The sequence below is a fragment of the Salmo salar genome, chromosome ssa09, assembly GCF_905237065.1.
Source record: "Salmo salar chromosome ssa09, Ssal_v3.1, whole genome shotgun sequence".
Classification (NCBI taxonomy): Eukaryota; Metazoa; Chordata; class Actinopteri; order Salmoniformes; family Salmonidae; genus Salmo; species Salmo salar.
This window is the reverse complement of record NC_059450.1, coordinates 139,769,978-139,792,472: the sequence shown is the minus strand read 5'-3', so window position 1 is coordinate 139,792,472 and position 22,495 is coordinate 139,769,978. Positions and strand designations below refer to the sequence as shown.

At 43.3% G+C, this 22,495-nt stretch overlaps 1 protein-coding gene across 1 annotated transcript in view; it reads right to left on the bottom strand.

Annotated features, from left to right (window-relative positions):
- Positions 1-22,495, bottom strand: part of LOC106613120 (chloride channel protein 2) — a 222,177-nt gene that overhangs the window by 12,338 nt on the left and 187,344 nt on the right. The window contains exons 17-19 of the mRNA XM_045724704.1: positions 22,080-22,270; positions 12,052-12,169; positions 11,062-11,132 (exon numbers count right to left, since the gene is read on the bottom strand). Of these exons, the coding sequence (XP_045580660.1) occupies positions 11,062-11,132; positions 12,052-12,169; positions 22,080-22,270 (380 nt within the window). The remainder of the gene's footprint in view (positions 1-11,061; positions 11,133-12,051; positions 12,170-22,079; positions 22,271-22,495) is intronic.

Sequence of the window (22,495 nt, the reverse complement as noted above, 5' to 3'; positions counted from 1 at the left end):
ACGTCAAAATGACAGTAAATAACTTGAAATACAAACCCAAGGACACACAGTATACTCATACTACAAATAAAAGACTTGTCCATGTCATGGCCACATTGCAGTCAAACTGAACACAGTGACAAAATGAAGAGGTGGATGGACAGATGTGACAAGAGACACTAAATTAATAACAACACATATGACCATAGTGGTGGGGTTGAAAACGTGCTTGAAACAGATAATGGGTTGCATTCATACAGTGCTTTTCACAAGGTCTCAAGTACAGATGGGATGATTGACACTAATGGATTTGACCATGGAGTGATGATGGCTACAGTTTGGATATGAGCCGGGCGGGCCTGAAAACCTGAGAGAGTTCTATAGTGCTGAGTGGTACTTAAGTGTGTGTGTCAATGTCAAAAGACGTGTGTATAGCCCCATTCAGACGGATACGTTTTACTGGGGAAGTTGGGACGCACACTCCGTCTCCCGCAGCTCTAGGGTTTAGGGAATAGGGTGTCATTTGGGATGATCCCTCAGTCTCCTGCAGCTCTGGGATGCAGTCTGAGTGAGTGTTTGGTGCAAGCTGACACCAACCTGATTCAAACCTGCTTGGGTTTCCAGTTAATGAGCGAGCGGCACGTCGAGGCAGAGGAGACTCCTAGAACCCTGCAGACATGTCTTAAATGCAGTCCATGACAATCACAACAGCTCAAAGGGAACTGTAGGCTTTTTCTGGTTAAAACACATTATGTGCACGAACACAAATCACCACATCCGTCATTTTTGTTACTTGGCAGGAAGGTTATTATCCCAGCCTTAAAAACCTACAGTTTTTTGGCAAACGCCCAGGTCCTGTGATAATACTTATCCTGTGCTGATCGTCATCCCTGTATTTTGAGGGAAATTACAGTTTAAATCAGGTGCTGCACCCAGTTTGGGTAAAAACATGGGAACAAATTGATGCTTAAAACAAAGTGCTATGCACGTAGCGTACAGATGAATGATCCGTTTTGTCACATATCAACTTTCCTAGAGCCATCTTTTAAAAAGATGAAGTGGACGAGATTGTGCCAATTAATTGGTAAATTGCCAAATCCGTCAGGGAATGAAATGTCTACATAGGTTACAGTAAATTATTCTTATTGATATGTATTATTTGAACTGAAGGCCATGAGTCCAATATTAGGATGTCCCTAGACATTTGAAATATCTTCACACCTAGAAAAGCCTCCAGGCTTCCGTCAAAACTGTCAGCTTTGAATGAGGAAAAAAAAATATTACAGGGGCAGTTTGGCCAAACTAATCCCGTCCGAATTGTCCACTGGAAAAACGGACATGCTGAGGTAATAATTACATAACCGATGTAGCACAACTCATTCCACGGGGGGCTGAGTGTCTGCAGGTTTTCGCTCCTCCCTTGTACTTGATTGATGAATTAAGGTCAGTAATTAGTAAGGAACTCCCCTCACCTGGTTGTCTAGGTCTTAACTGAAAGGAAAAACTAAACATCTGCAAACACTCTGCCCTACGTGGAATGAGATTGACATCCCTGTTCTATAGTAAATCTAGTCCGTGCGAATAGGGCTTATGTGTGAGTTTAGAGAGTAATAAAACGGTGTATTTACTGGAAGAGTGTGTTTTCTTTATGAGGGTGAGAATAGCAGTGTGTGTATGTTTTTGCGCTTATCCATTTCTGTCTACATCTACACCTGACCCCTCTACCAGCCTCAGGCCCCGGGGGTGATGGGGGCCCTGAGCTCATTTATCCACCCGCCTGCAGTGGCTGATCTCCCTGTAACCCTGGCAACGATTGCCGTGGGGCCCGGCCGGTCAAGGTGCTCTCCTTACTGTAGAATTATGCAACCAGAAATCAGCTGTGTCTAGAGTTGACAACACCATCTCCCCTCACACCAACATGGGCTGATAGTCCTCTAGCACTGCATTTTACAGTCCTGTTTCCACCTGTTTTTACCTGCTATTTACTAGAGTCTCATGAGGTCAATGGGTCATTTTCTGGCACACATTTAGCAGAATTAAACACATTGGTTACTACCATGTAAGTTAAAATAAAATAAAGTGCTACTGACAAACCTGTACACCTCTCCAAAACCAGGGCACAGCACAGATGAAAGAGGTGTGTGTCTATCTAATCAAATCACATTGTATTAGTCACATGCGCCGAATACAACAGGTGTAGACCTTACCGTGAAATGCTTACTTACAAGACCTTAAACAACAATGCAGTTCAAGAAATAGAGTTAAGAAAATATTTGCTAAATAAAATTTTAATCAAAAAGTAACAAGAAAATTACATAACAATAATGAGGCTATATACAGGGTACTGATACCGAGTCAATGTGCGGGGGTACAGGTTAGTCGAGGTAATTTGTAAAGTGACTATTCATAGATAATAAACAGTGAGTAGCAGCAGGGTACATTTTCTAAATAATCCGGGGGTCAATGTAAATAGTCCAGCTGGCCATTTGAATAATTGTTCAGCAGTCTTATGGCTTGGGGGTAGAAGCTGTTAAGGAGCCTTTTGGTCCTAGACTTGGCGCTCCAGTACCGCTTGCCGTGCGGTGTGTGTAGAAAGAACAGTATAATACAGAGATGTAGTTGTTTAATATAGAACAGCTAACACCTACAGTGTGTTTTGGGGAGAGAGACAGAGCAGGTGAGACTATGCATGTAAAGTATGTTGTATGAAGATTAACTAGTCTATTAGGTGAGCAAATATGCAGGGGCCCTTGTGGATATGTGGAGATGCAAGAGTGGGTGTATGAATGTGAGTGTACCTAGGAGAGTGTGTGTGTATGGAAGAATGTGTGTGTCTGAGTGAGATACAGACAGCGCGCGTACCTGTGTGTGCGTGTACAGCCCTGCACAGTGAGTGACTGGGTAAGAGGCAGTGTGCTGACAGAGAGCGAAGCTCTATTGCTTGCTGTGCAGCTTCCACAGAGAGCAGCATCCCTCCTCTCCTCGCTCTATCCACCCTTTTCCCCCAAGCGATCAATCTCTCCCTCTATCCTGTACATCCTGTAGTCAATAAGCCAATCAGAGCCTGGGGTCCGGGTCAGCATGGAATATGTTGACATAACCACAACTACCCAATCACACATGCCTCCGAGATACACAGTGCACAAAACATTAGGAACAGCTTCCTAATATTGAGTTGCACCCCCTTTCCCCTCAGTTTGAGGGCAGTGCAGACTATACACGGTGTCAAAAGCATTCCACAGGGATGCTGGTTCATGTTGACTCCAACACTTCCCACAGTTCTATTAAGTTGGCTGGATGTCCTTTGGGTGGTGGACCATTCTTGGTACATACGGGAAACTGTTGAGCGTAGATGGATTCTGTTCAAATGTAACATGTTTCAAGTTAAACTGTAGTTTGTTTGTATCCTGTTTAGTGAATGATTACTGTGAGTGTTAATGGAGTTCAGGCCATGAAACTGTGTGTAAGCTCATTTAGACAGGTTGACCTAATCAGATAAGAGGACATTTCCTAGGATCAGAGAGCAGGGTCAGGCCCTGGTCAATGAAGATGGACAGGGTGTGATTCTGACATCTAGCTAAACAAAGAGTGGACCATTTTATGCTGCTGCTACTCTCTGTTTATTATCTATGCATAGTCACTTTAATAACTCGGGCTAGACAATCTGGACCCTCTCTTTCTAAAATGATCTGCCAAAATTGTTGCAACCCCTATTACTAGCCTGTTCAACCTCTCTTTCGTATCGTCTGAGATTCCCAAAGATTGGAAAGCTGCCGCAGTCATCCCCCTCTTTAAAGGGGGTAACACTCTAGACCCAAACTGCTACAGACCTATATCTATCCTACTCTGTCTTTCTAAGGTCTTCGAAAGCCAAGTTAACAAACAGATTACCATCCATTTCGAATCCCCCTGTACCTTCTCCGCTATGCAATCTGGTTTCAGAGCTGGTCATGGGTGCACCTCAGCCATGCTCAAGGTCCTAAATGACATCATAACCGCCATCGATAAGAGACATTACTGTGCAGCTGTATTCATCGACCTGGCCAAGGCTTTTGACTCTGTCAATCACCACATTCTTATTGGCAGACTCGAAAGCCTTGGTTTCTCAAATGATTGCCTCGCCTGGTTTACCAACTACTTCTCTGATAGAGTTCAGTGTGTCAAATCAGAGGGCCTGTTGTCCGGACCTCAGGCAGTCTCTATGGGTTCAATTCTCAGGCCGACTCAATTCTCTGTATCAATGATGTTGGTCTTGCTGCTGGTGATTCTCTGATCCACCTCTACGCAGACGACACCATTCTGTATACTTCTGGCCCCTCTTTGGACACTGTGTTAACTAACCTCCAGACGAGCTTCAATGCCATACAACTCTCCTTCCGTGGCCTCCAACTACTCTTAAACGCAAGTAAAACTAAATGCATGCTATTCAATCGATCACTGCCCGCACCTGCTCGCTCTGACTTAGAATACGTGGACAACTACAAATACCTAGGTGTCTGGTTAGACTGTAAACTCTCCAGACTCACATTAAGCATCTCCAATCCAAAATTAAATCTAGAATCGGCTTCCTATATCGCAACAAAGCATCCTTCACTCATGCTGCCAAACATACCCTCGTAAAACTGACCATCCTACTGATCCTCGACATCCGCGATGTCATCTATAAAATAACCTCCAATACCCTACTCAACAAACTGGATGCAGTCTATCACAGTGCCATCCGTTTTGTCACCGAAGCCCCATACACTACCCACCACTGCGACCTGTATGCTCTCGTTGGTTGGCCCTCGCTTCATATTGGTCGCCAAACCCACTGGCTACAGGTTATCTACAAGTCTCTGCTAGGTAAAGCCCCGCCTTATCTCAGCTCACTGGTCACCATAGCAGCACCCACTCATAGCACGCGCTCCAGCAGGTATATCTCACTGGTCACCCCCAAAGCCAATTCCTCCTTTGGTCGTCTTTCCTTCCAGTTCTCTGCTGCCAATGACTGGAACGAACTGCAAAAATCTCTGAAGCTGGAGACTCATATCTCCCACACTAGCTTTAAGCACCAGCTGTCAGAGCAGCTCCCAGATCACTGCACCTGTACATAGCCCATCTATCTACCTACGTCATCCCCATACTGTATTTATTTATCTTGCTCCTTTGCACCCCAGTATCTACATTTTACATTTTAGTCATTTAGCAGACGCTCTTATCCAGAGCGACTTACAGTAGTGAATGCATACATTTTCATACATTTTTTTTCCCGTACTGGCCCCCGTTCATCTTCTGCACATCTACCATTCCAATGTTTAATTGCTATATTGTAATTACTTCGCCACCATGGCCTATGTATTGCCTTAACTTACCTCATTTGCACTCACTGTGTATAGACTTTTTGTTTTCTTTTGTTCTACTGTATTATTGACTGTATGTTTTGTTTATTCCATGTGTAACTCTGTGTTGTTGTATGTGTCGAATTGCTATGCTTTATCTTGGCCAGGTCGCAGTTGCAAATGAGAACTTGTTCTCAACTAGCCTACCTGGTTAAATAAAGGTGAAAAAAAACGGTACCCCGCACATTGACTCTGTACCGGTACCCCCTGTATATAGCCTCGCTATTGTTATTTTACTGCTGCTCTTTAATTATTTGTTACTTTTATTTATTTTTTGTATTTTTCGTAACTGCATTGTTGGTTAAGGGCTTGTAAGTAAGCATTTCACTGTAAGGTCTACACCCATTGTATTCGGCACATGTGACAAATAACATTTAATTTCATTTGATTCCACAGGGGAGATATGGGAAACTCATTGGGGTCATGAAATGTATAGCTGGGGAGGTGACACCTACGAGAGGGTGGTGACTAAAAGGAGGGAAGAGTATGAGATGGGTTGTGAACTTTCTAAATGTATGCACTCAGCTGATGGCATCCTTGGTATTAAACACTTGAAACTTCGAGCTTTTGGTCTCAATTCCTTATTGCAAAGAGGCAAAAATAGCATTTTTCTATTTAACAGCGTGAAAACCCAGCAGTGTTGCAGTTCTTGAAACACTCAAAGTGGTGCGTCTGGCACCTATTACCATAGCCTGTTCAAAGGTACTTAAATCTTTTGTCTTGCTCATTCACCCTCTGAATGGAACACATACACAATCCATGTCTCAATTGTCACAAGGCTTAAAAATCCTTCTTGAACCAGTCTCCTTCCCTTCATCTACACTGATTGAAGTGGATTTAACAGGTGACATCTCCCTCTCTCCCTTCCTCTTGATCTATCTATTGATTGATCTTTCTGCGTCTGTGTGTCTGTCTCTTAATCTAATCTAAATCCTCTGCTCCTTCGCTCAGTGTCTTGACCCATAGTGTTGGTCCACTGCAATCCACACATCAAACTACTCAACAGGCTCCAATTCAGGGCCAGCCAAGAATGTAACAGACACACTCGCTGATAACGCTATTCCACGTGTGATTCTAAAGGCAGCCGCTCAGTGACGTATTGTCTGGTCTGCTCTCGTCAAGAGGAGGAGAGAAATAATGAGAAAACACTGATCTCTGAAAGGCCAGCATTTCTCTGGGATGGAATACTCATGTCATTTACCCTGCATCAATATTTCACACTGGAAACAGAGTGCGGTAGGAAGGAGGGAAGGCAGGAAAGAAGGTAGACCAAAGGGAGAGGAAGGAGGAGGTGGGAAGAAGGGAGCATGGAAGGGAGGAAAAGGAGAGGGAAAGAAAGAAAAATAGTGATGCAGAGCGGTAGAGAGAGAGGGGAAACTAGTGATTTGGAGAGAGGAAAAGGAGGCTGTGAACTACAGCTCAGGGGGAGAAAGATAAGTAATAACTGGATTTATTTCAGATAAGGGGGTGTAGTATAGACAGAAGTCTTGGGAAAATATTTTAATACATTTGTTTGTTCATAATTTATGTTTAGGGCCTCTGTGGACAAATGGATTGTGAGTACACACGCACTCCCTCTGGAATCCTAATAACTAGAATCAACACTAAGAACACCCTAGCATAAAACACAAACATCAAAGATTTATAATGACTAATATGCCTCTATTTAACTTCAAATCAAATTATATTTGTCACATGCGCCAAAGACAACAGGTGTAGCCCTTACAATGCTTACTTACAAGCCCTTAACCAACTATGCAGTTCAAGAAATAGAGATATGAAAATATTTACTAAATAAACTAAAGTGAAAGAAATATATAAAAAAATTAATCAAAACAGTAACACAAGAAAACTACATAACAATAACGAGGCTATATTGAAGGCGGCGTACTGGTACCGAGTCAATGTGTGGGGGCACAGGTTAGTCGAGGTAATTTGTAAAGTGACTATGCATAGATAATAAACAGTGAATAGCAGCAGTGAAGGAGGGGGGGTCAATGTAAATAGTCCGGGTGGCCATTTGATTAATTGTTCAGCAGTATTATGGCTTGGGGGTATAAGCTGTTAAGGAGCCAGGCCCGCTTGTCATGTGTTAGCAGAGAGAACAGTCTAGGACTTGGGTGACTAGAGTCTGACAATTTTTCTATATACCACCTAGTATATAGGTCCTGTCCGGAAGCTTGGCCCCAGTGATGTACTGGGCCATACGCACTACCCTCTGTAGCTCCTTACGATCAGGTTGAAAATGTCAGTGAAGACACTTGACAGTTGATCCGCGCATGCATTGAGTACACATCCTGGTAATTCGTCTGGCCCCGCAGCTTTGTGACTGTTGACCTGTGTAAAGGTCTTGCTCACATCGGCTACGGAGAGTGTGATCACACAGTCGTCCAGAACAGCTGGTGCTCTCAAGAATGCTTCAGTGTTGCTTGCCTCGAAGCAAGCACAAAAAGGCATTTAGCCCGTCTGGTAGGCTCGTGTCACTGGGCAGCTCACGGCTGGGTTTCCCTTTGTATTCCGTAAAAATGTTCAAACCCTGCCACAGCCGACAAGCGTCAGAGCCGGTGTAGTAGGATTCAATCTTAGTCCTGTATTGACGCATTGCCTATTTTATGGTTCGTCTGAGGGCATAGCGGGATTTCTTATAATTGTCTAGATTAGTGTCACGCTAATTCTAGCCTTTAGCTCGGGGCAGATGTTGCCTGTAATCCATGGGTTCTGGTTGGGAAATGTACATACGGTCACTGTGGGGATGATGTCATCGATGCACTTATTGATGAAGCCGGTGACTGAAGTGGTGTATTCTTCAATGCCATTGGATTAATCCGGAACATATTCCAGTCTGTGCTAACAAAACAGTCCTGTTGCATAGCATCCGCGTCATCTGACTTCTTCCGTATTGAGCAAGTCACTGGTACTTCCTGTTTTAGTTTTTGATTGTAAGCAGGAATCAGGAGGATAGAATTATGGTCAGATTTGCCAAGTGGAGGGCGAGGGAGAGCTTTGTATGCATCTGTGTGTGTGGAGTAAATGTGGTCTAGAGTTTTTTCCTCCCCCCCTGGTTGCACATGTGACATGCTGGTAGAAATTAGGTAAAATGGATGTAAGTTTGCCTGCATTAAAGTCCCCGGCCACTAGGAGCCCCGCTTCTGAATGAGCATTTTCTTGTTTGCTTATGGCCTTATACAGCTGGTTGAGTGTGGTCTTAGTGCCAGCCTAGGTTTGTGGTAGTAAATAGACGGCTACAAATAATATAGATGAGAACTCTTGGTAGACAGTGTGGTCTACAGCTTATCAATACCTTTAGACTTCTTTAATATTAGACATCGCGCACCAGCAGTTATTGACAAATAGACACACCCCCATCCCGTCTTACAAGATGTAGCTGATCTGTCCTGTCGTTCAGCCACGTCTCGGTGAAACATAAGATATTACAGTTTTTAATGTCCCGTTGGTTGGATAATCTTAATCGCCCTGTTTTTTTCTCCAATGATTGCACATTGGTCAATAATACGGAGGGAAGTGGTGGTTTACCGACTTGTTGGTGAATTCTTACAAGGTACCCCGCCCTCCACCCCCTTTCCTTCAGTCTTTTCACGCTGATGACGGGGATTTGGACCTTGTCTTGACAAAGCAGTATATCCTTTGAGTTGGATGCAAAATTCTTCATCCAGTTTGAGGTGAGTAATAGCTGTTCTGATGTCCAGAAGCTCTTTTCTGTCACAAGAGACGGTAGCAGCAACATTATGTACAAAAAATTCAAAAAATAATTATAAAATAGCACAATTGGTTAGGAGCCCGTAAAACGGCAACCATCGCTTCCGGCGCCATTATATTGCAGCTAACCAAAACATTCAGGGCATCAATACTGTACCAATAGGTTTAGGCTAGGTACATCATGAACTACTAATATTACACACACAGTCTAGAACAGATCTCTATCAAAAGTAACTTTTTTCTGTCGTAAAAATACTCTACTTTTCTAAGTGTGTGTGTGTGTGTGTGTGTGTGTGTGTGTGTGTGTGTGTGTGTGTGTGTGTGTGTAATGTAGACAACAAAATAACTAAGCTGGGTGGTGGTTTCTCGTGAATGAAACCCACGTGATCAAGAGGACAGCAATCAAAAGGTTCAAGGTTAAATGTAGCTTTTATGACATATGGATGAGTCATACATGTAGCCTATGGATATGAGATAACACCAATGTTTAATGACATAACCCTGAACTATTTCATTTCCAGATTGCTGTTCCCTTGACTATTTATGAATAAAACAATTACCATTTTATATTTTGTCGGGGTGTACATGCTGAATTTTATCATGGTGTTGTATTCATCAGTGTTAACTCAGAATTGGGCAGTTGTTTCATTGAAGGACATGCATCACTGTTAGAAAGTAGCAGCGTTGGTAATTCGACAGTATCATGGAATCCTTAGTGGTTGTAATTGTAATTGATTTGTCATTGAACAGGAGGACAATAATTGCCTGTCTTACCAACAGGATTCATCTCTGATTTCTGCTGTCCTCTATAAACATGTCATATAATAATATATGCCATTTAGGGGATGCTTTTATCCAAAGTTACCTACAGTAATGAGTGCATACATTTTACGTATGGGTGTCCCCAGGAATCAAACACACAACCCTGGCGGTGCAAGCATCATGCTGTACCAACTGAGCCACACACGTCACAAATTACCACCTCGCTCCGCTCCCTTCCCAATCCAAACCTCACCCCCTTTCCTCTATCCCTAGTATATCTCTTGTCCTCATGAGAAATGGTATGAACAACTACAGCAGATAAAAAAGTGGGAGGGGTTTGGTTCTGTTGAGGGGCAGACTGAGTCCACGAACCAGTAGAAGGTCACTGATTGGATGCCTCTAATGAAATGGCTGATGATGGACAGCATGGCGGCATGGTTTGATTGAACCGCCACATCCCTTAAGTTGACCGCAACATAACCAAACCACCCTGACCGAGGAAAGACCACATTTGGACCATAGACATGGATTGTAGTCTTTTGGGGTTTAGGGTGTCATAGCTAGAGGGGTGGTCGAATTCTCATGACCCCGACTGACCTCTTGACCAATCAGTTTGCATTCTGACAATGAGGTCAGAGTTGAACCTATCTAACAGCCAATAAGAAGAGGAATAGGGGTTAGAGGTCAGTAATGGTTCACAGACAGGGAGGAGGGCGTTCAACACATTTAGTTTGATGGTACAGATCACAGTCCATCGGCATGGACTAGCACTGCAGCGGATGACGATTGGTTGATTGGATGACTGACCGGATGCTGGGCAGTTTCCTTGGGTATTCCCAGCGTTCTTACCACAACGGATATCCTGACGCGCTTGGGTGGCCTCCTGAAATCCGGAGTCGCAGAGCTCGATGCAGTGCCCTTTATGTTGATGTTGACATTGTTGTTCTTCCAGCAGCGAAAGACAAGAACAACGTTAACACAACGCCTCCGCAAAGTGGGGCAAATGCTCACCCCACCACTCTAAGAAACAGACACTCAAGTCTCCCAACCCAAGTGGTGGTGTGGGGGCATGAGTTGGTGGTGTCACTCAGAGAAAGTGGAGAGCAGGACTGGGCAGGAAGGGGTTATGTGTCGGAGAGAGTTGGGCGATTCTGAGCTTGGAGGAGAGAATCGGAAGAGTGTGTAGGAAGTAAGGGTGTGTAGGTTAAAACAGGTGTCTCACCTCCAGGCCTTCTGTCTCAGGGTTGACACAGAAGAGATTCTTTAAGGTGTTGCCAGAGTGGTCCTGGGGACCTGAGAAAGGGAGAGAAGAGAGAGAGACTATTGAAGTTGCTCTAAGTAAATAAAAAATAACTTAGTTGTTTAATCATCCTTTAAAGTCTAAGCTGTTTTATGAAATGGATGGATCATTTAGCCATTTGATTTAGAATTTTAGGTAGAAAAATAAATACAATTATTTGATAAAATATTGAATTTAGCCATTACTACAATAGCTCAGAGAAACGCAATGAATAACACATTCATAAATGGCAAAAAAGACAGTCAAAAAATAAATCATAAGAAACAAGGTTTTGAAGGGTTTGTCCTATATCTCGGAGATATAAGAAAGCTAAGGAATTATTATTATTATAATTTTTTTAACACATATTTAACCCCTTTTTTGGATAGGCACAACAGTAACTTCATCCTTCCATAAAAAAATGTAAACTGGTGCCGGTTTCTTCAGACAAGTCCCGTGACACTTGTCGTAGAGCAAAATGGAGAACACCATCCTTTCCACAGTGGGGTCACATTAGTTTGTATCCAAAACAACTACAAACAGAAGCTGGCACATTGACTGTACCGACTTCAGACGAGTACCCTGACACTTGGGTCATAGAGCAGATACCATATTGTGTTCGTGAGAGACACCCCTTTCCATATAGTGGTCATAATAGTTTGTAGGTCAAACCGTTCGGGAGCTACAGACGTTTTCGTGAGAAGACAGATTTTCGGGATGTCTCATGGTCTGACAAACACCGCTCTGTCACCTTTCACCGTTGATGCGGTAGCGGGATAATGGCGGATGCAGTGGATTGAGACGCAGCCAATATCTCTAGCTTAAACTGACATATTTTAAATGGGGATTTTTTTATTATGTTACTTGTTACCAGTGCATCAATCGACTCTAGGGGGTTAAGGTCTGACCGAGGGTGTGTGTGTTTGTTCTTACTTGTGGGCATGGGTATCTCAGGAGGCCGGTCCACCACAGAGGGTCTCTTCAGGGCCGGCTTCAGTGGCTTCATGGAGGGGGTAGGGGTGGAACTGAAGGAAGACTCCTCTGTGGAGATCTACACACACACACATCGCGTTACTTTATACTCTGAATACATATAATCAATAGTACAGTATATGCTGCACCTACACTACCATTCAAAAGTTTGGGGTCACTTAGAAATGTCCATGTTTATGAAAGAAAAGCAAATGTTTTTGTCCATTAAAATAACATCAAATTGATCAGAAATCCAGTGTAGACATTGTTAATGTTGTAAATGACTATTGTAGCTGGAAACGGCAGATTTTTAATGGAATATCTACATAGGCGTACAGAAGGCCATTTTCAGCAATCATCGCTCCTGTGTTCCAAAGGCACGTTGTGTTAGCTAATCCAAGTTTATCATTTTAAAAGGCTTATTGATCATCAGAAAACCCTTTTGCAATTATGTTAGCACATCTGAAAACTGTTGTCCTGATTAAAGAAGCAATAAAACTGGCCTTCTTTAGACTAGTTGAGTATCTGGAGCATCAGCATTTGTGGGTATGATTACAGGCTCAAAATGGCCAGAAACAAAGACCTTTCTTCTGAAACTCGACAGTCTATTCTTGTTCTGAGAAATGAAGGCTATTCCATGCGAGAAATTCACATCTCATCTTTACCAAAACATTCTCTTTGATTTGGATATTTTCCACACAACGTGCAATGTATAAACATCACGCATATACTGGGAAAACTCTTAAAGGTACAATGTTTTCATAATAACGTCATTTGTTAACTTTTAATAATGAAACAAAAATTACATACATTTTCATATTCCATCTATCGTCATGACCACCATTGTGGCTGACGGAAACCATTGTTCCAAAGTCCCTGTATTGCATGTTTAATGTTCTGAGGCCAGTTCTCCATAGTGAGGACAAAGGAATTTCTCTGTGGCCTAAGAATATCATGGGCGTGAGGGTCATAAAACCCCCACATCTTCAGACCCCTAGATCTCTCCTCCTCTGTTGGGGGTTGAGAGATACCCTGTAGGATTGTGGTCTCCTGTGACCTGACCTGATCAGGACAGTCATGACAACAGCAAAACAAGTCCTATACTGACAAAACCTGAAAGGCAGCTCAGCAAGGAAGAAGCCACTGCTCCAAAACCGCCATAAAAAAGCCAGGCTATGGTTTGCAACTGCACATGGGGATAAAGATCATACTTTTTGGAGAAATGTCCTCTGGTCTGATGAAACAAAAATAGAACTGTTTGGCCATAATGACCATCGTTATGTTTGGAGGAAAAAGGGGGATGCTCGCAAGCCGAAGAACACAATCCCAACCGTGAAGCACGGGGGTGGCAGCATCATGTTGTGGTGGTGCTTTGCTGCAGGAGGGACTGGTGCACTTCACAAAATAAATGGCATCATGAGGGAAAATTATGTGGATATATTGAAGCAACATCTCAAGACATCAGTCAGGATGTTAAAGCTTGGTCACAAATGGGTCTTCCAAATGGACAATGCATTCTTCCAACGTTGTGGCAAAATGGCTTAAGGACAACGAAGTCAAGGTATTGGAGTGGCCATCACAAAGCCCTGACCTCAATCCCATAGAAAATTTGTGGGCAGAACTGAAAAAGCGTGTGCGAGCAAGGAGGCCTACAAACCTGACTCAGTTACACCAGCTCTGTCAGGAGGAATGGGCCAAAACTCACCCAATTTACTGTGGGAAGCTTGTGGAAGGCTACCTGAAACGTTTTACCCAAATTAAACAATTTAAAGGCAATGCTACCAAATACTAATTGAGTGTATTTAAACTTCTGACCCACTGGGAATGTGATGAAACAAATAAAAGCTGAAATAAATAATTCTCTCTACTTTTATTCTGACATTTCACATCTTAAAATAAAGTGGTGATCCTAACTGACCTAAGACAGAGAGTTTTAACTAGGATTAAATGTCAGGAATTGTTAAAAACTGAGTTTAAATGTATTTGGCTAAGGTGTATGTAAACTTCCAACTTCAACTGTATGTAATGAATATTGATATGTGTGGTCGTAACATGATTTTGTGACATACCACAACAATATCGTGACCGTATCAAGTGTCCATGCATCTGTTTATGTACTGCACATGTGCACCTCACTCAGGTTTCAACTCAGGCTTTTGTCTACTTTTACTTCACTACATAAGTATAGAAAATAATGTACTTTTTACTCAATACATTTTCCTTCACACCCAAAAGTTCTTGTTACATTTTGACAGGAAGATTGTCCAATTCACACACTTATCAAGAGAACATCCCCAGTCATCCCTACAGCCTCTGATCTGGCAGACTCACTAAACACAAATGCTTCATTTGTAAATTATGTCTGAGTGTTGTTGTGTCCACCTGGCTATCGTCAATCAAAAATATAAAAAATAAAGAATTGTGCCGTCGGGTTTAATATAAGGAAATTGAAATGATTTATACTTTTACTCTAGGACAATTTACTACTTTTTCCACCACTGGCTGTGGGTTATGGCATTTATTTCACATGACCCATCAATTTAGACAATTGCGTCTGGGTAAGTGTCTAATGTTTATAAAACATTTGATCATCTGGACACTATGTTTACCTGGAATTGTTACTTTATTGTAGGCTACTACCACTTTTAGTGGAATCATCAGCATACATGGACACACAGGCTGTTTAATGCCAATGGCAGGTCATTGGTGAAAATAGAAAAGAGTAGCGGGCTTAGAGAACTTCCCTGCGGTATACCACACTTTAATGGAAGCTTCTCTGTCAAACATGTAAAGAAAAACACTAAAATATATATATATATATATATATATATATATATATATATATATATATACACACACACCCCTTCAAAATGAGTGGATTTGACTATTTCTGCCATACCCATTGCTGACAGGTGTATAAAAATCGAGCACAAAGCCATGCAATCTCCATAGACAAACATTGGCAGTAGAATGGCCTTACTGAAGAACTCAGTGACTTTCAACGTGGCACAGTCAGGATACTACAATTCCAACAAGTCAGTTTGTCAAATTTCTGCCTTGCTAGAGCTGCCTCGGTCAACTGTAAGTGCTGTTATTGTGAAGTGGTAGGCGAAGTGGTAGGCCACACAAGCTCACAGAACGGGACTGCCGAGTGCTGAAATACATAGCGCGTAAAAATCGCCTGTCTTCAGTTGCAACACTTACTAGAGGTCGACCGATTAATCGGAATGGCCGATTAATTATGGCCGATTTCAAGTTTTCATAACAATTGGTAATCGGTATTTTTGGCCACCGATTTGCCGATATAAAAAAATATATATATATTTTTTTTAGATAAATATTGTTTTACCAGGCAAGTCAGTTAAGAACACATTCCAATGACGGTCTAGGAACGGTGGGTTAACTGCCTTGTTCAGGGGCAGAACGACAGATTTTTACCTTGTCAGCTTGGGGATGCAACCTTACGGTTAACTAGTCCAACGCCCTAACCACCTGCTTTACATTGCACTCCACGAGGAGCCTGCCTGTTATGCGAATGCAGTAAGAAGCCAAGGTAAGTTGCTAGCTAGCATTAAACTTATCTTATAAAAACAATCAATCAATCATAATCACTAGTTAACTACACATGTTTGATGATATTACTAGTTTATCTAGCCTGTCCTGCGTTGCATATAATCGATGCGGTGCGCATTCGCGAAAAAGGTCTGTCGTTGCTCCAACTTGTACCTAACCATAAACATCAATGTCTTTCTTAAAATCAATACACAAGTATATATTTTTAAAGCTGCATCTTTAGTTAATATTGCCTGCTAACATGAATTTCTTTTAACTATGGAAAATGTGTCACCTCTGCAACAGAGTCAGGGTATATGCAGCCGTTTGGGCCGCCTGGCTCGTTGAGAACTGTGAGGACCATTTCTTCCTAACAAAGACAGCCGACTTCGCCAAACGGGGGATGATTTAACAAAAGCGCATTTGCAAAAAAAGCACAATCGTTGCACGACTGTACCTAATCATAAACATCAACGCCTTTCTTAAAATCAATACACAGAAGTATATATTTTTAAACCTGCTTTTAGCTAAAAGAAATCCAGGTTAGCAGGCAATATTAACCAGGTGAAATTCTCACTTCTCTTCCGTTCATTGCACGCAGAGTCAGGGTATATGAAACAGTTTGGGCTGCCTGGCTCGTTGCGAACTAATTTGCCAGAATTTTATGTAATTATGACATAACATTGAAGGTTGTGCAATGTAACAGGAACATTCAGACTTATGGATGCCACCCATTAGGTAAAATACGAAACGGTTCCGTATTTCACTGAAAGAATAAACGTGATAGTTTCCGGATTCGACCATATTAATGACCTAAGGCTCGTATTTCTGTGTGTTATTATGTTATAATTAAGTCTATGATTTGATAGAGCAGTCTGACTGAGCGATGGTAGGCAGCAGCAGGCTCGTAAGCATTCATTCAAAATAGCACTTTCGTGCGTTTTGCCAGAAGCCCTTCGCAATGCATTGCGCTGTTTATGACTTCAAGCCTATCAACTCCCAAGATTAGGCTGGTGTAACCGATATGAAATGGCTAGCTAGTTAGACGGGTGCGCTAATAGCGTTTCAAACGTCACTCGCTCTGAGACTTGGAGTAGTTGCTCCCCTTGCTCTGCATGGGTAACGCTGCTTCGAGGGTGGCTGTTGTCGATGTGTTCCTGGTTCGAGCCCAGGTTGGAGCGAGGAGAGGGACGAAAGCCATACTGTTACACTGGCAATACTAAAGTGCCTATAAGAACATCCAATAGTCAAAGGTATATGAAATACAAATCGTATAGAGAGAAATAGTCCTATAATTCCTAAAATAACTACAACCTAAAACTTCTTACCTGGGAATATTGAAGACTCATGTTAAAAGGAACCACCAGCTTTCATATGTTCTCATGTTCTGAGCAAGGAACTTAAACGTTAGCTTTCTTACATGGCACATAATGCACTTTTACTTTCTTCTCCAACACTTTGTTTTTGCATTAATTGAACATGTTTCATTATTTATTTGAGGCTAAATTGATTTTATTGATGTATTATATTAAGTTAAAATAAGTGTTCATTCAGTATTGTTTTAATTGTCATTATTACACAAAAAGGGGGGGGGAAATCGGCCGATTAATCGGCATCGGCTGTTTTGGTCCCCCAATAATCGGCATCGGCGTTGAAAAATCATAAATCGGTCGATCTCTAACACTTACTACCGAGTTCCAAACTGCCTTTGGAAGCAACTTCAGCACAAGAACTGTCAAATCGGGAGCTTCTCGAAATGGGTTTTCATGGCCAAACAGCCGCACACAAGCCTAAAATAACCATGTGCAATGCCAAGCGTCGGCTGGAGTGGTGTAAAGTTTGCCACCATTGGTCTCAGTGGAAACGCATTCTCTGGAGTGATGAATCACACTTCACCATCTGGAAGTCCGACAAATTAATCAGGGTTTGGTGGATGCCAGGAATACGCTACCTGCCCCAAAGCATAATGCCAACTGTAAAGTTTGGTAGAGGATGAATAATGGTATGGGCCATTTTTCATGGTTCGCCTAGGCCCCTTAGTTCCATTGAGGGGAAAACTTAATGCTACAGCATACAATGACATTCTAGATGATTCTGTGCTTCCAACTTCGTGGAAACAGTTTGGGGAAGTCCTTTTCCTGTTTCAGCATGACAATGCCCCTGTGCACAAAGCGAGGTCGATACAGAAATGGTTTGTCGAGATTGATGTGGAAGAACTTGACTGGCCTGCACAGAGCCCTGACCTCAACCCCATCGAACACCTTTAGGATGAATTAGAACGCCAACTGCGAGCCAGGCCTAATCGCTCAACTTCAGTGCCCAACCTCACTAATGCTCTTGTGGCTGAATAGAAGCAAGTCCCCGCAGCAATGTTCCAACATCTAGTGAAAAGCCTTCCCAGAAGAGTGGAGGCTGTTATAGCAGTAAAGGGGGGGGACCAACTCCATATTAATGCACCTGATTTTGGAATGAGATGTTTGACGAGCAGGTGTCCACACACTTGGTCATGTAGTGTAGCTCTGAATCCACAATATGGCAGAGGTTTAAAAGCCATAACACATAAGTTCTTTCAACAACAGGTTATGGTCAATAATATCAAAGGCTGCACTGAAATCTAACAGTACGGCTCCCACAACTTGGGCCAACTCTTTTCTCTGTATACATCAATGATGTCGCTCTTGCTGCTGGTGAATCTCTGATCCACCTCTACGCAGACGACACCATTCTGTATACTTCTGGCCCTTCTTTGGACACTGTGTTAACAACCCTCCAGACGAGCTTCAATGCCATACAACTCTCCTTCCGTGGTCTCCAACTGCTCCTAAATACAAGTAAAACTAAATGCATGCTCTTCAACCGATCACTGCCTGCACCTGCCCGCCTGTCCTGCATCACTTCTCTGGACGGTTCTGACTTAGAATTTGTGGATAACTACAAATACCTAGGTGTCTCGTTAGACTGTAAACTCTCCTTCCAGACTCACATCAATCATCTCCAATCCAAAGTTAAATCTAGAATTGGCTTCCTATTTCACAACAAAGCATCCTTCACTCATGCTGCCAAACATACCCTCGTAAAACTGACCATCCTACCAATCCTCGACTTCGGCGATGTCATTTACAAAATAGCCTCCAATACCCTACTCAACAAGCTGGATGCAGTCTATCACAGTGCCATCCGTTTTGTCACCAAAGCCCCATATACTACCCACCACTGCGACCTGTACGCTCTCGTTGGCTGGCCTTGGCTTCATAATCGTCGCCAAACACATTGGTTCCAGGTCATCTACAAGACCCTGCTAGGTAAAGTCCCCCCTTACCTCCGCTCACTGGTCACCATAGCAGCACCCACCTGTAGCACGCGCTCCAGCAGGTATATCTCACTGGTCACCCCCAAAGCCAATTCTTCCTTTGGCCGCCTCTCCTTCCAGTTCTCTGCTGCCAATGACTGGAACGAACTACAAAAATCTCTGAAACTGGAAACACTTATCTCCCTCACTAGCTTTAAGCACCAGCTATCAGAGCAGCTCCCAGATCACTGCACCTGTACATAGTCCATCTATAATTTAGCCCAAACTACTACCTCTTCCCCTACTGTATTTATTTATTTTATTTATTATTTTGCTCCTTTGCACCATATTATTTATATTTTAACTTTGAACTTTCTTCAAATTATAATTCTACCATTCCAGTGTTTTACTTGCTATACTTTATTTACTTTGCCACCATGGCCTTTTTTTTGCCTTTACCTCCGTTATCTCACATCATTTGCTCACATTGTATATAGTCTTATTTCTGTCTACTGTATCATTGATTGTATGTTGTTTTACTCCATGTGTAACTCTGTTTTTGTATGTTGTTGAACTGCTTTGCGTTATCTTGGCCAGGTCGCAATTGTAAATGAGAACTTGTTCTTAACTTGCCTACCTGGTTAAATAAAGGTGAAATAAATGAAATAAAATAAACAACCGCCTTATTATCAATTTCTTTCAACCAATCATCAGTCATTTGTGTCAGTGCAGTACATGCTGAGTGCCCTTCTCTATAAGCATGCTGGAAGTCTGTAGTTAATTTGTTTACAGAGAAATAGCATTGTATTTGGTCAAAACATTTTTCCAACACTATGCCAAGAGCTGGCAGCAAGCTGATAGGTTGGCTGTTAGAACCAGTAAAAGCCGCTTTACCAGTCTTGGGTAGTGGAATGACTTTGGCTTCCCTCCAGGCCTGGGGGCAAACACTTTCCTCTAGGCTTAGATTAAAGATATGACAGGTAGGAGTGGCTATAGAGGCAGTAGCTCCTCAGTAGCTTTCCATCTAAGTTGTCAATGCCAAGAGGTTTGTCATTATTGATCTATAACAATACTTTTTCCACCTCTCCCACACTAACTTTACAAAATGAAAACACATTTTTTTCTATCATTATTTGTTCTTAGAGAGAGAGAAAGAGAGTGTGAGAGAGCTAAATGAGTGTGATGAATAGCTGGATATCCAAACCCTGCCGTCCTGGGGGGAAAAGCACCTTGTCCCTTCCCCTTCTTCTCCTCCCCCACCCGGCCTGCTGTGAATGGCTGAGTAGCACCCCACTAGCCTGGGGCAGGGTGCGGGGGTGGCGCAGGGAGGAGAAACCAGATCAGTATTCTGAATACAGCAGTGCTAGCCCCCAAAACAAAGTTAGACATTGGCAGCCTCATAATCCCAATTTCAGCTCTGTGCGCCAGTGCTCACAAACACAACCGGACACACGGGCGACAAACTCTCTCTCTCCTTCTCTGTCATCGTCCCCTCTCTGTCGGTCCCTCTTATCTGTTTCTCTCAATCTGTCTCTTTCTCCTTCTGCTTCTCTCGCTCTCTGTCTCTCTCCCTCTCCTTCTCTCCTACTCCCCCTTTCAGACTCCATCTCACTCCGTCTCTTATTGATGGGACAATAAAATCTTCTCACATATAAATCATGGGACTAGAACGGTTTAATATTATTTTATTTTTCCTCTCATATTGGTTGTCAAATGGAGCCAGTGAAGCAGATGGAACCAAATACTACAGTATTCACTATGGTTCTGGCTCTCCTGAGTCTCTGTGCTGACCTGGTAGTGAAGCTGATGGAGCCAGATACTACAGTATTCACTATGGTTCTGGCTCTCCTGAGTCTCTGTGCTGACCTGGTAGTGAAGCTGATGGAGCCAGATACTACAGTATTCACTATGGTTCTGGCTCTCCTGAGTCTCTGTGCTGACCTGGTAGTGAAGCTGATGGAGCCAGATACTACAGTATTCACTATGGTTCTGGCTCTCCTGAGTCTCTGTGCTGACCTGGTAGTGAAGCTGATGGAGCCAGATACTACAGTATTCACTATGGTTCTGGCTCTCCTGAGTCTCTGTGCTGACCTGGTAGTGAAGCTGATGGAGCCAGATACTACAGTATTCACGATGGTTCTGGCTCTCCTGAGTCTCTGTGCTGACCTGGTAGTGAAGCTGATGGAGCCAGATACTACAGTATTCACTATGGTTCTGGCTCTCCTGAGTCTCTGTGCTGACCTGGTAGTGAAGCTGATGGAGCCAGGTACTACAGTATTCACGATGGTTCTGGCTCTCCTGAGTCTCTGTGCTGACCTGGTAGTGAAGCTGATGGAGCCAGATACTACAGTATTCACGATGGTTCTGGCTCTCCTGAGTCTCTGTGCTGACCTGGTAGTGAAGCTGATGGAGCCAGGTACTACAGTATTCACTATGGTTCTGGCTCCCCTGAGTCTCTGTGCTGACCTGGTAGTGAAGCTGATGGAGCCAGATACTACAGTATTCACTATGGTTCTAGCTCTCCTGAGTCTCTGTGCTGACCTGGTAGTGAAGCTGATGGAGCCAGATACTACAGTATTCACTATGGTTCTGGCTCTCCTGAGTCTCTGTGCTGACCTGGTAGTGAAGCTGATGGAGCCAGATACTACAGTATTCACGATGGTTCTGGCTCTCCTGAGTCTCTGTGCTGACCTGGTAGTGAAGCTGATGGAGCCAGATACTACAGTATTCACTATGGTTCTGGCTCTCCTGAGTCTCTGTGCTGACCTGGTAGTGAAGCTGATGGAGCCAGGTACTACAGTATTCACTATGGTTCTGGCTCCCCTGAGTCTCTGTGCTGACCTGGTAGTGAAGCTGATGGAGCCAGATACTACAGTATTCACTATGGTTCTGGCTCCCCTGAGTCTCTGTGCTGACCTGGTAGTGAAGCTGATGGAGCCAGATACTACAGTATTCACGATGGTTCTGGCTCTCCTGTGCTGACCTGGCATCCTATCCTCCTCCACTGATCCAGTCTTCAAGACATTTTGGGTAAGCAACAACTTACACAGCTTTACTGTTAGCTTGGTGTGGTACTGGGGACTCCAGACATGACTGACTTCGTAGTGTGTACTGTTAGCTTGATGTGGTTTGTTAAGACTGTACTTACCTGGAACCGGACCTCCTGGTTAACCCTCTGGAAGCCATCCTCGCTGCCCGGGTGGGAGACCATCGACAGGCGCTTCTTCTCAGCAGTAGCCCGGTCTCTCAGGTACTTCAGCCTCCGTGGCCGGCCCAGCTGTAGGGACAGGAGGGCCTGGAGCTGGGCACGCTCAATAGAACCCAGCAGGATCATCGACTCTGAAGGGGGGATGAGGGAGGAAGAGCGAGAGGGGAGTGAGGGGCAGCATGGAAGACATGGATGGAGAGAAATATGAGATGAGAGAGAAAGTAAGGAGGGAGTGAGGTGGTGAAGAGAGGACAGAGATGATGGGATGAAAGGTAGAGGAGAGAGACAGATGAGAATAAAAGAAGAGGGATGATGGAAGAGAAGAGAAATTGAGAGAGAGGGGCCAGGAGATTAGA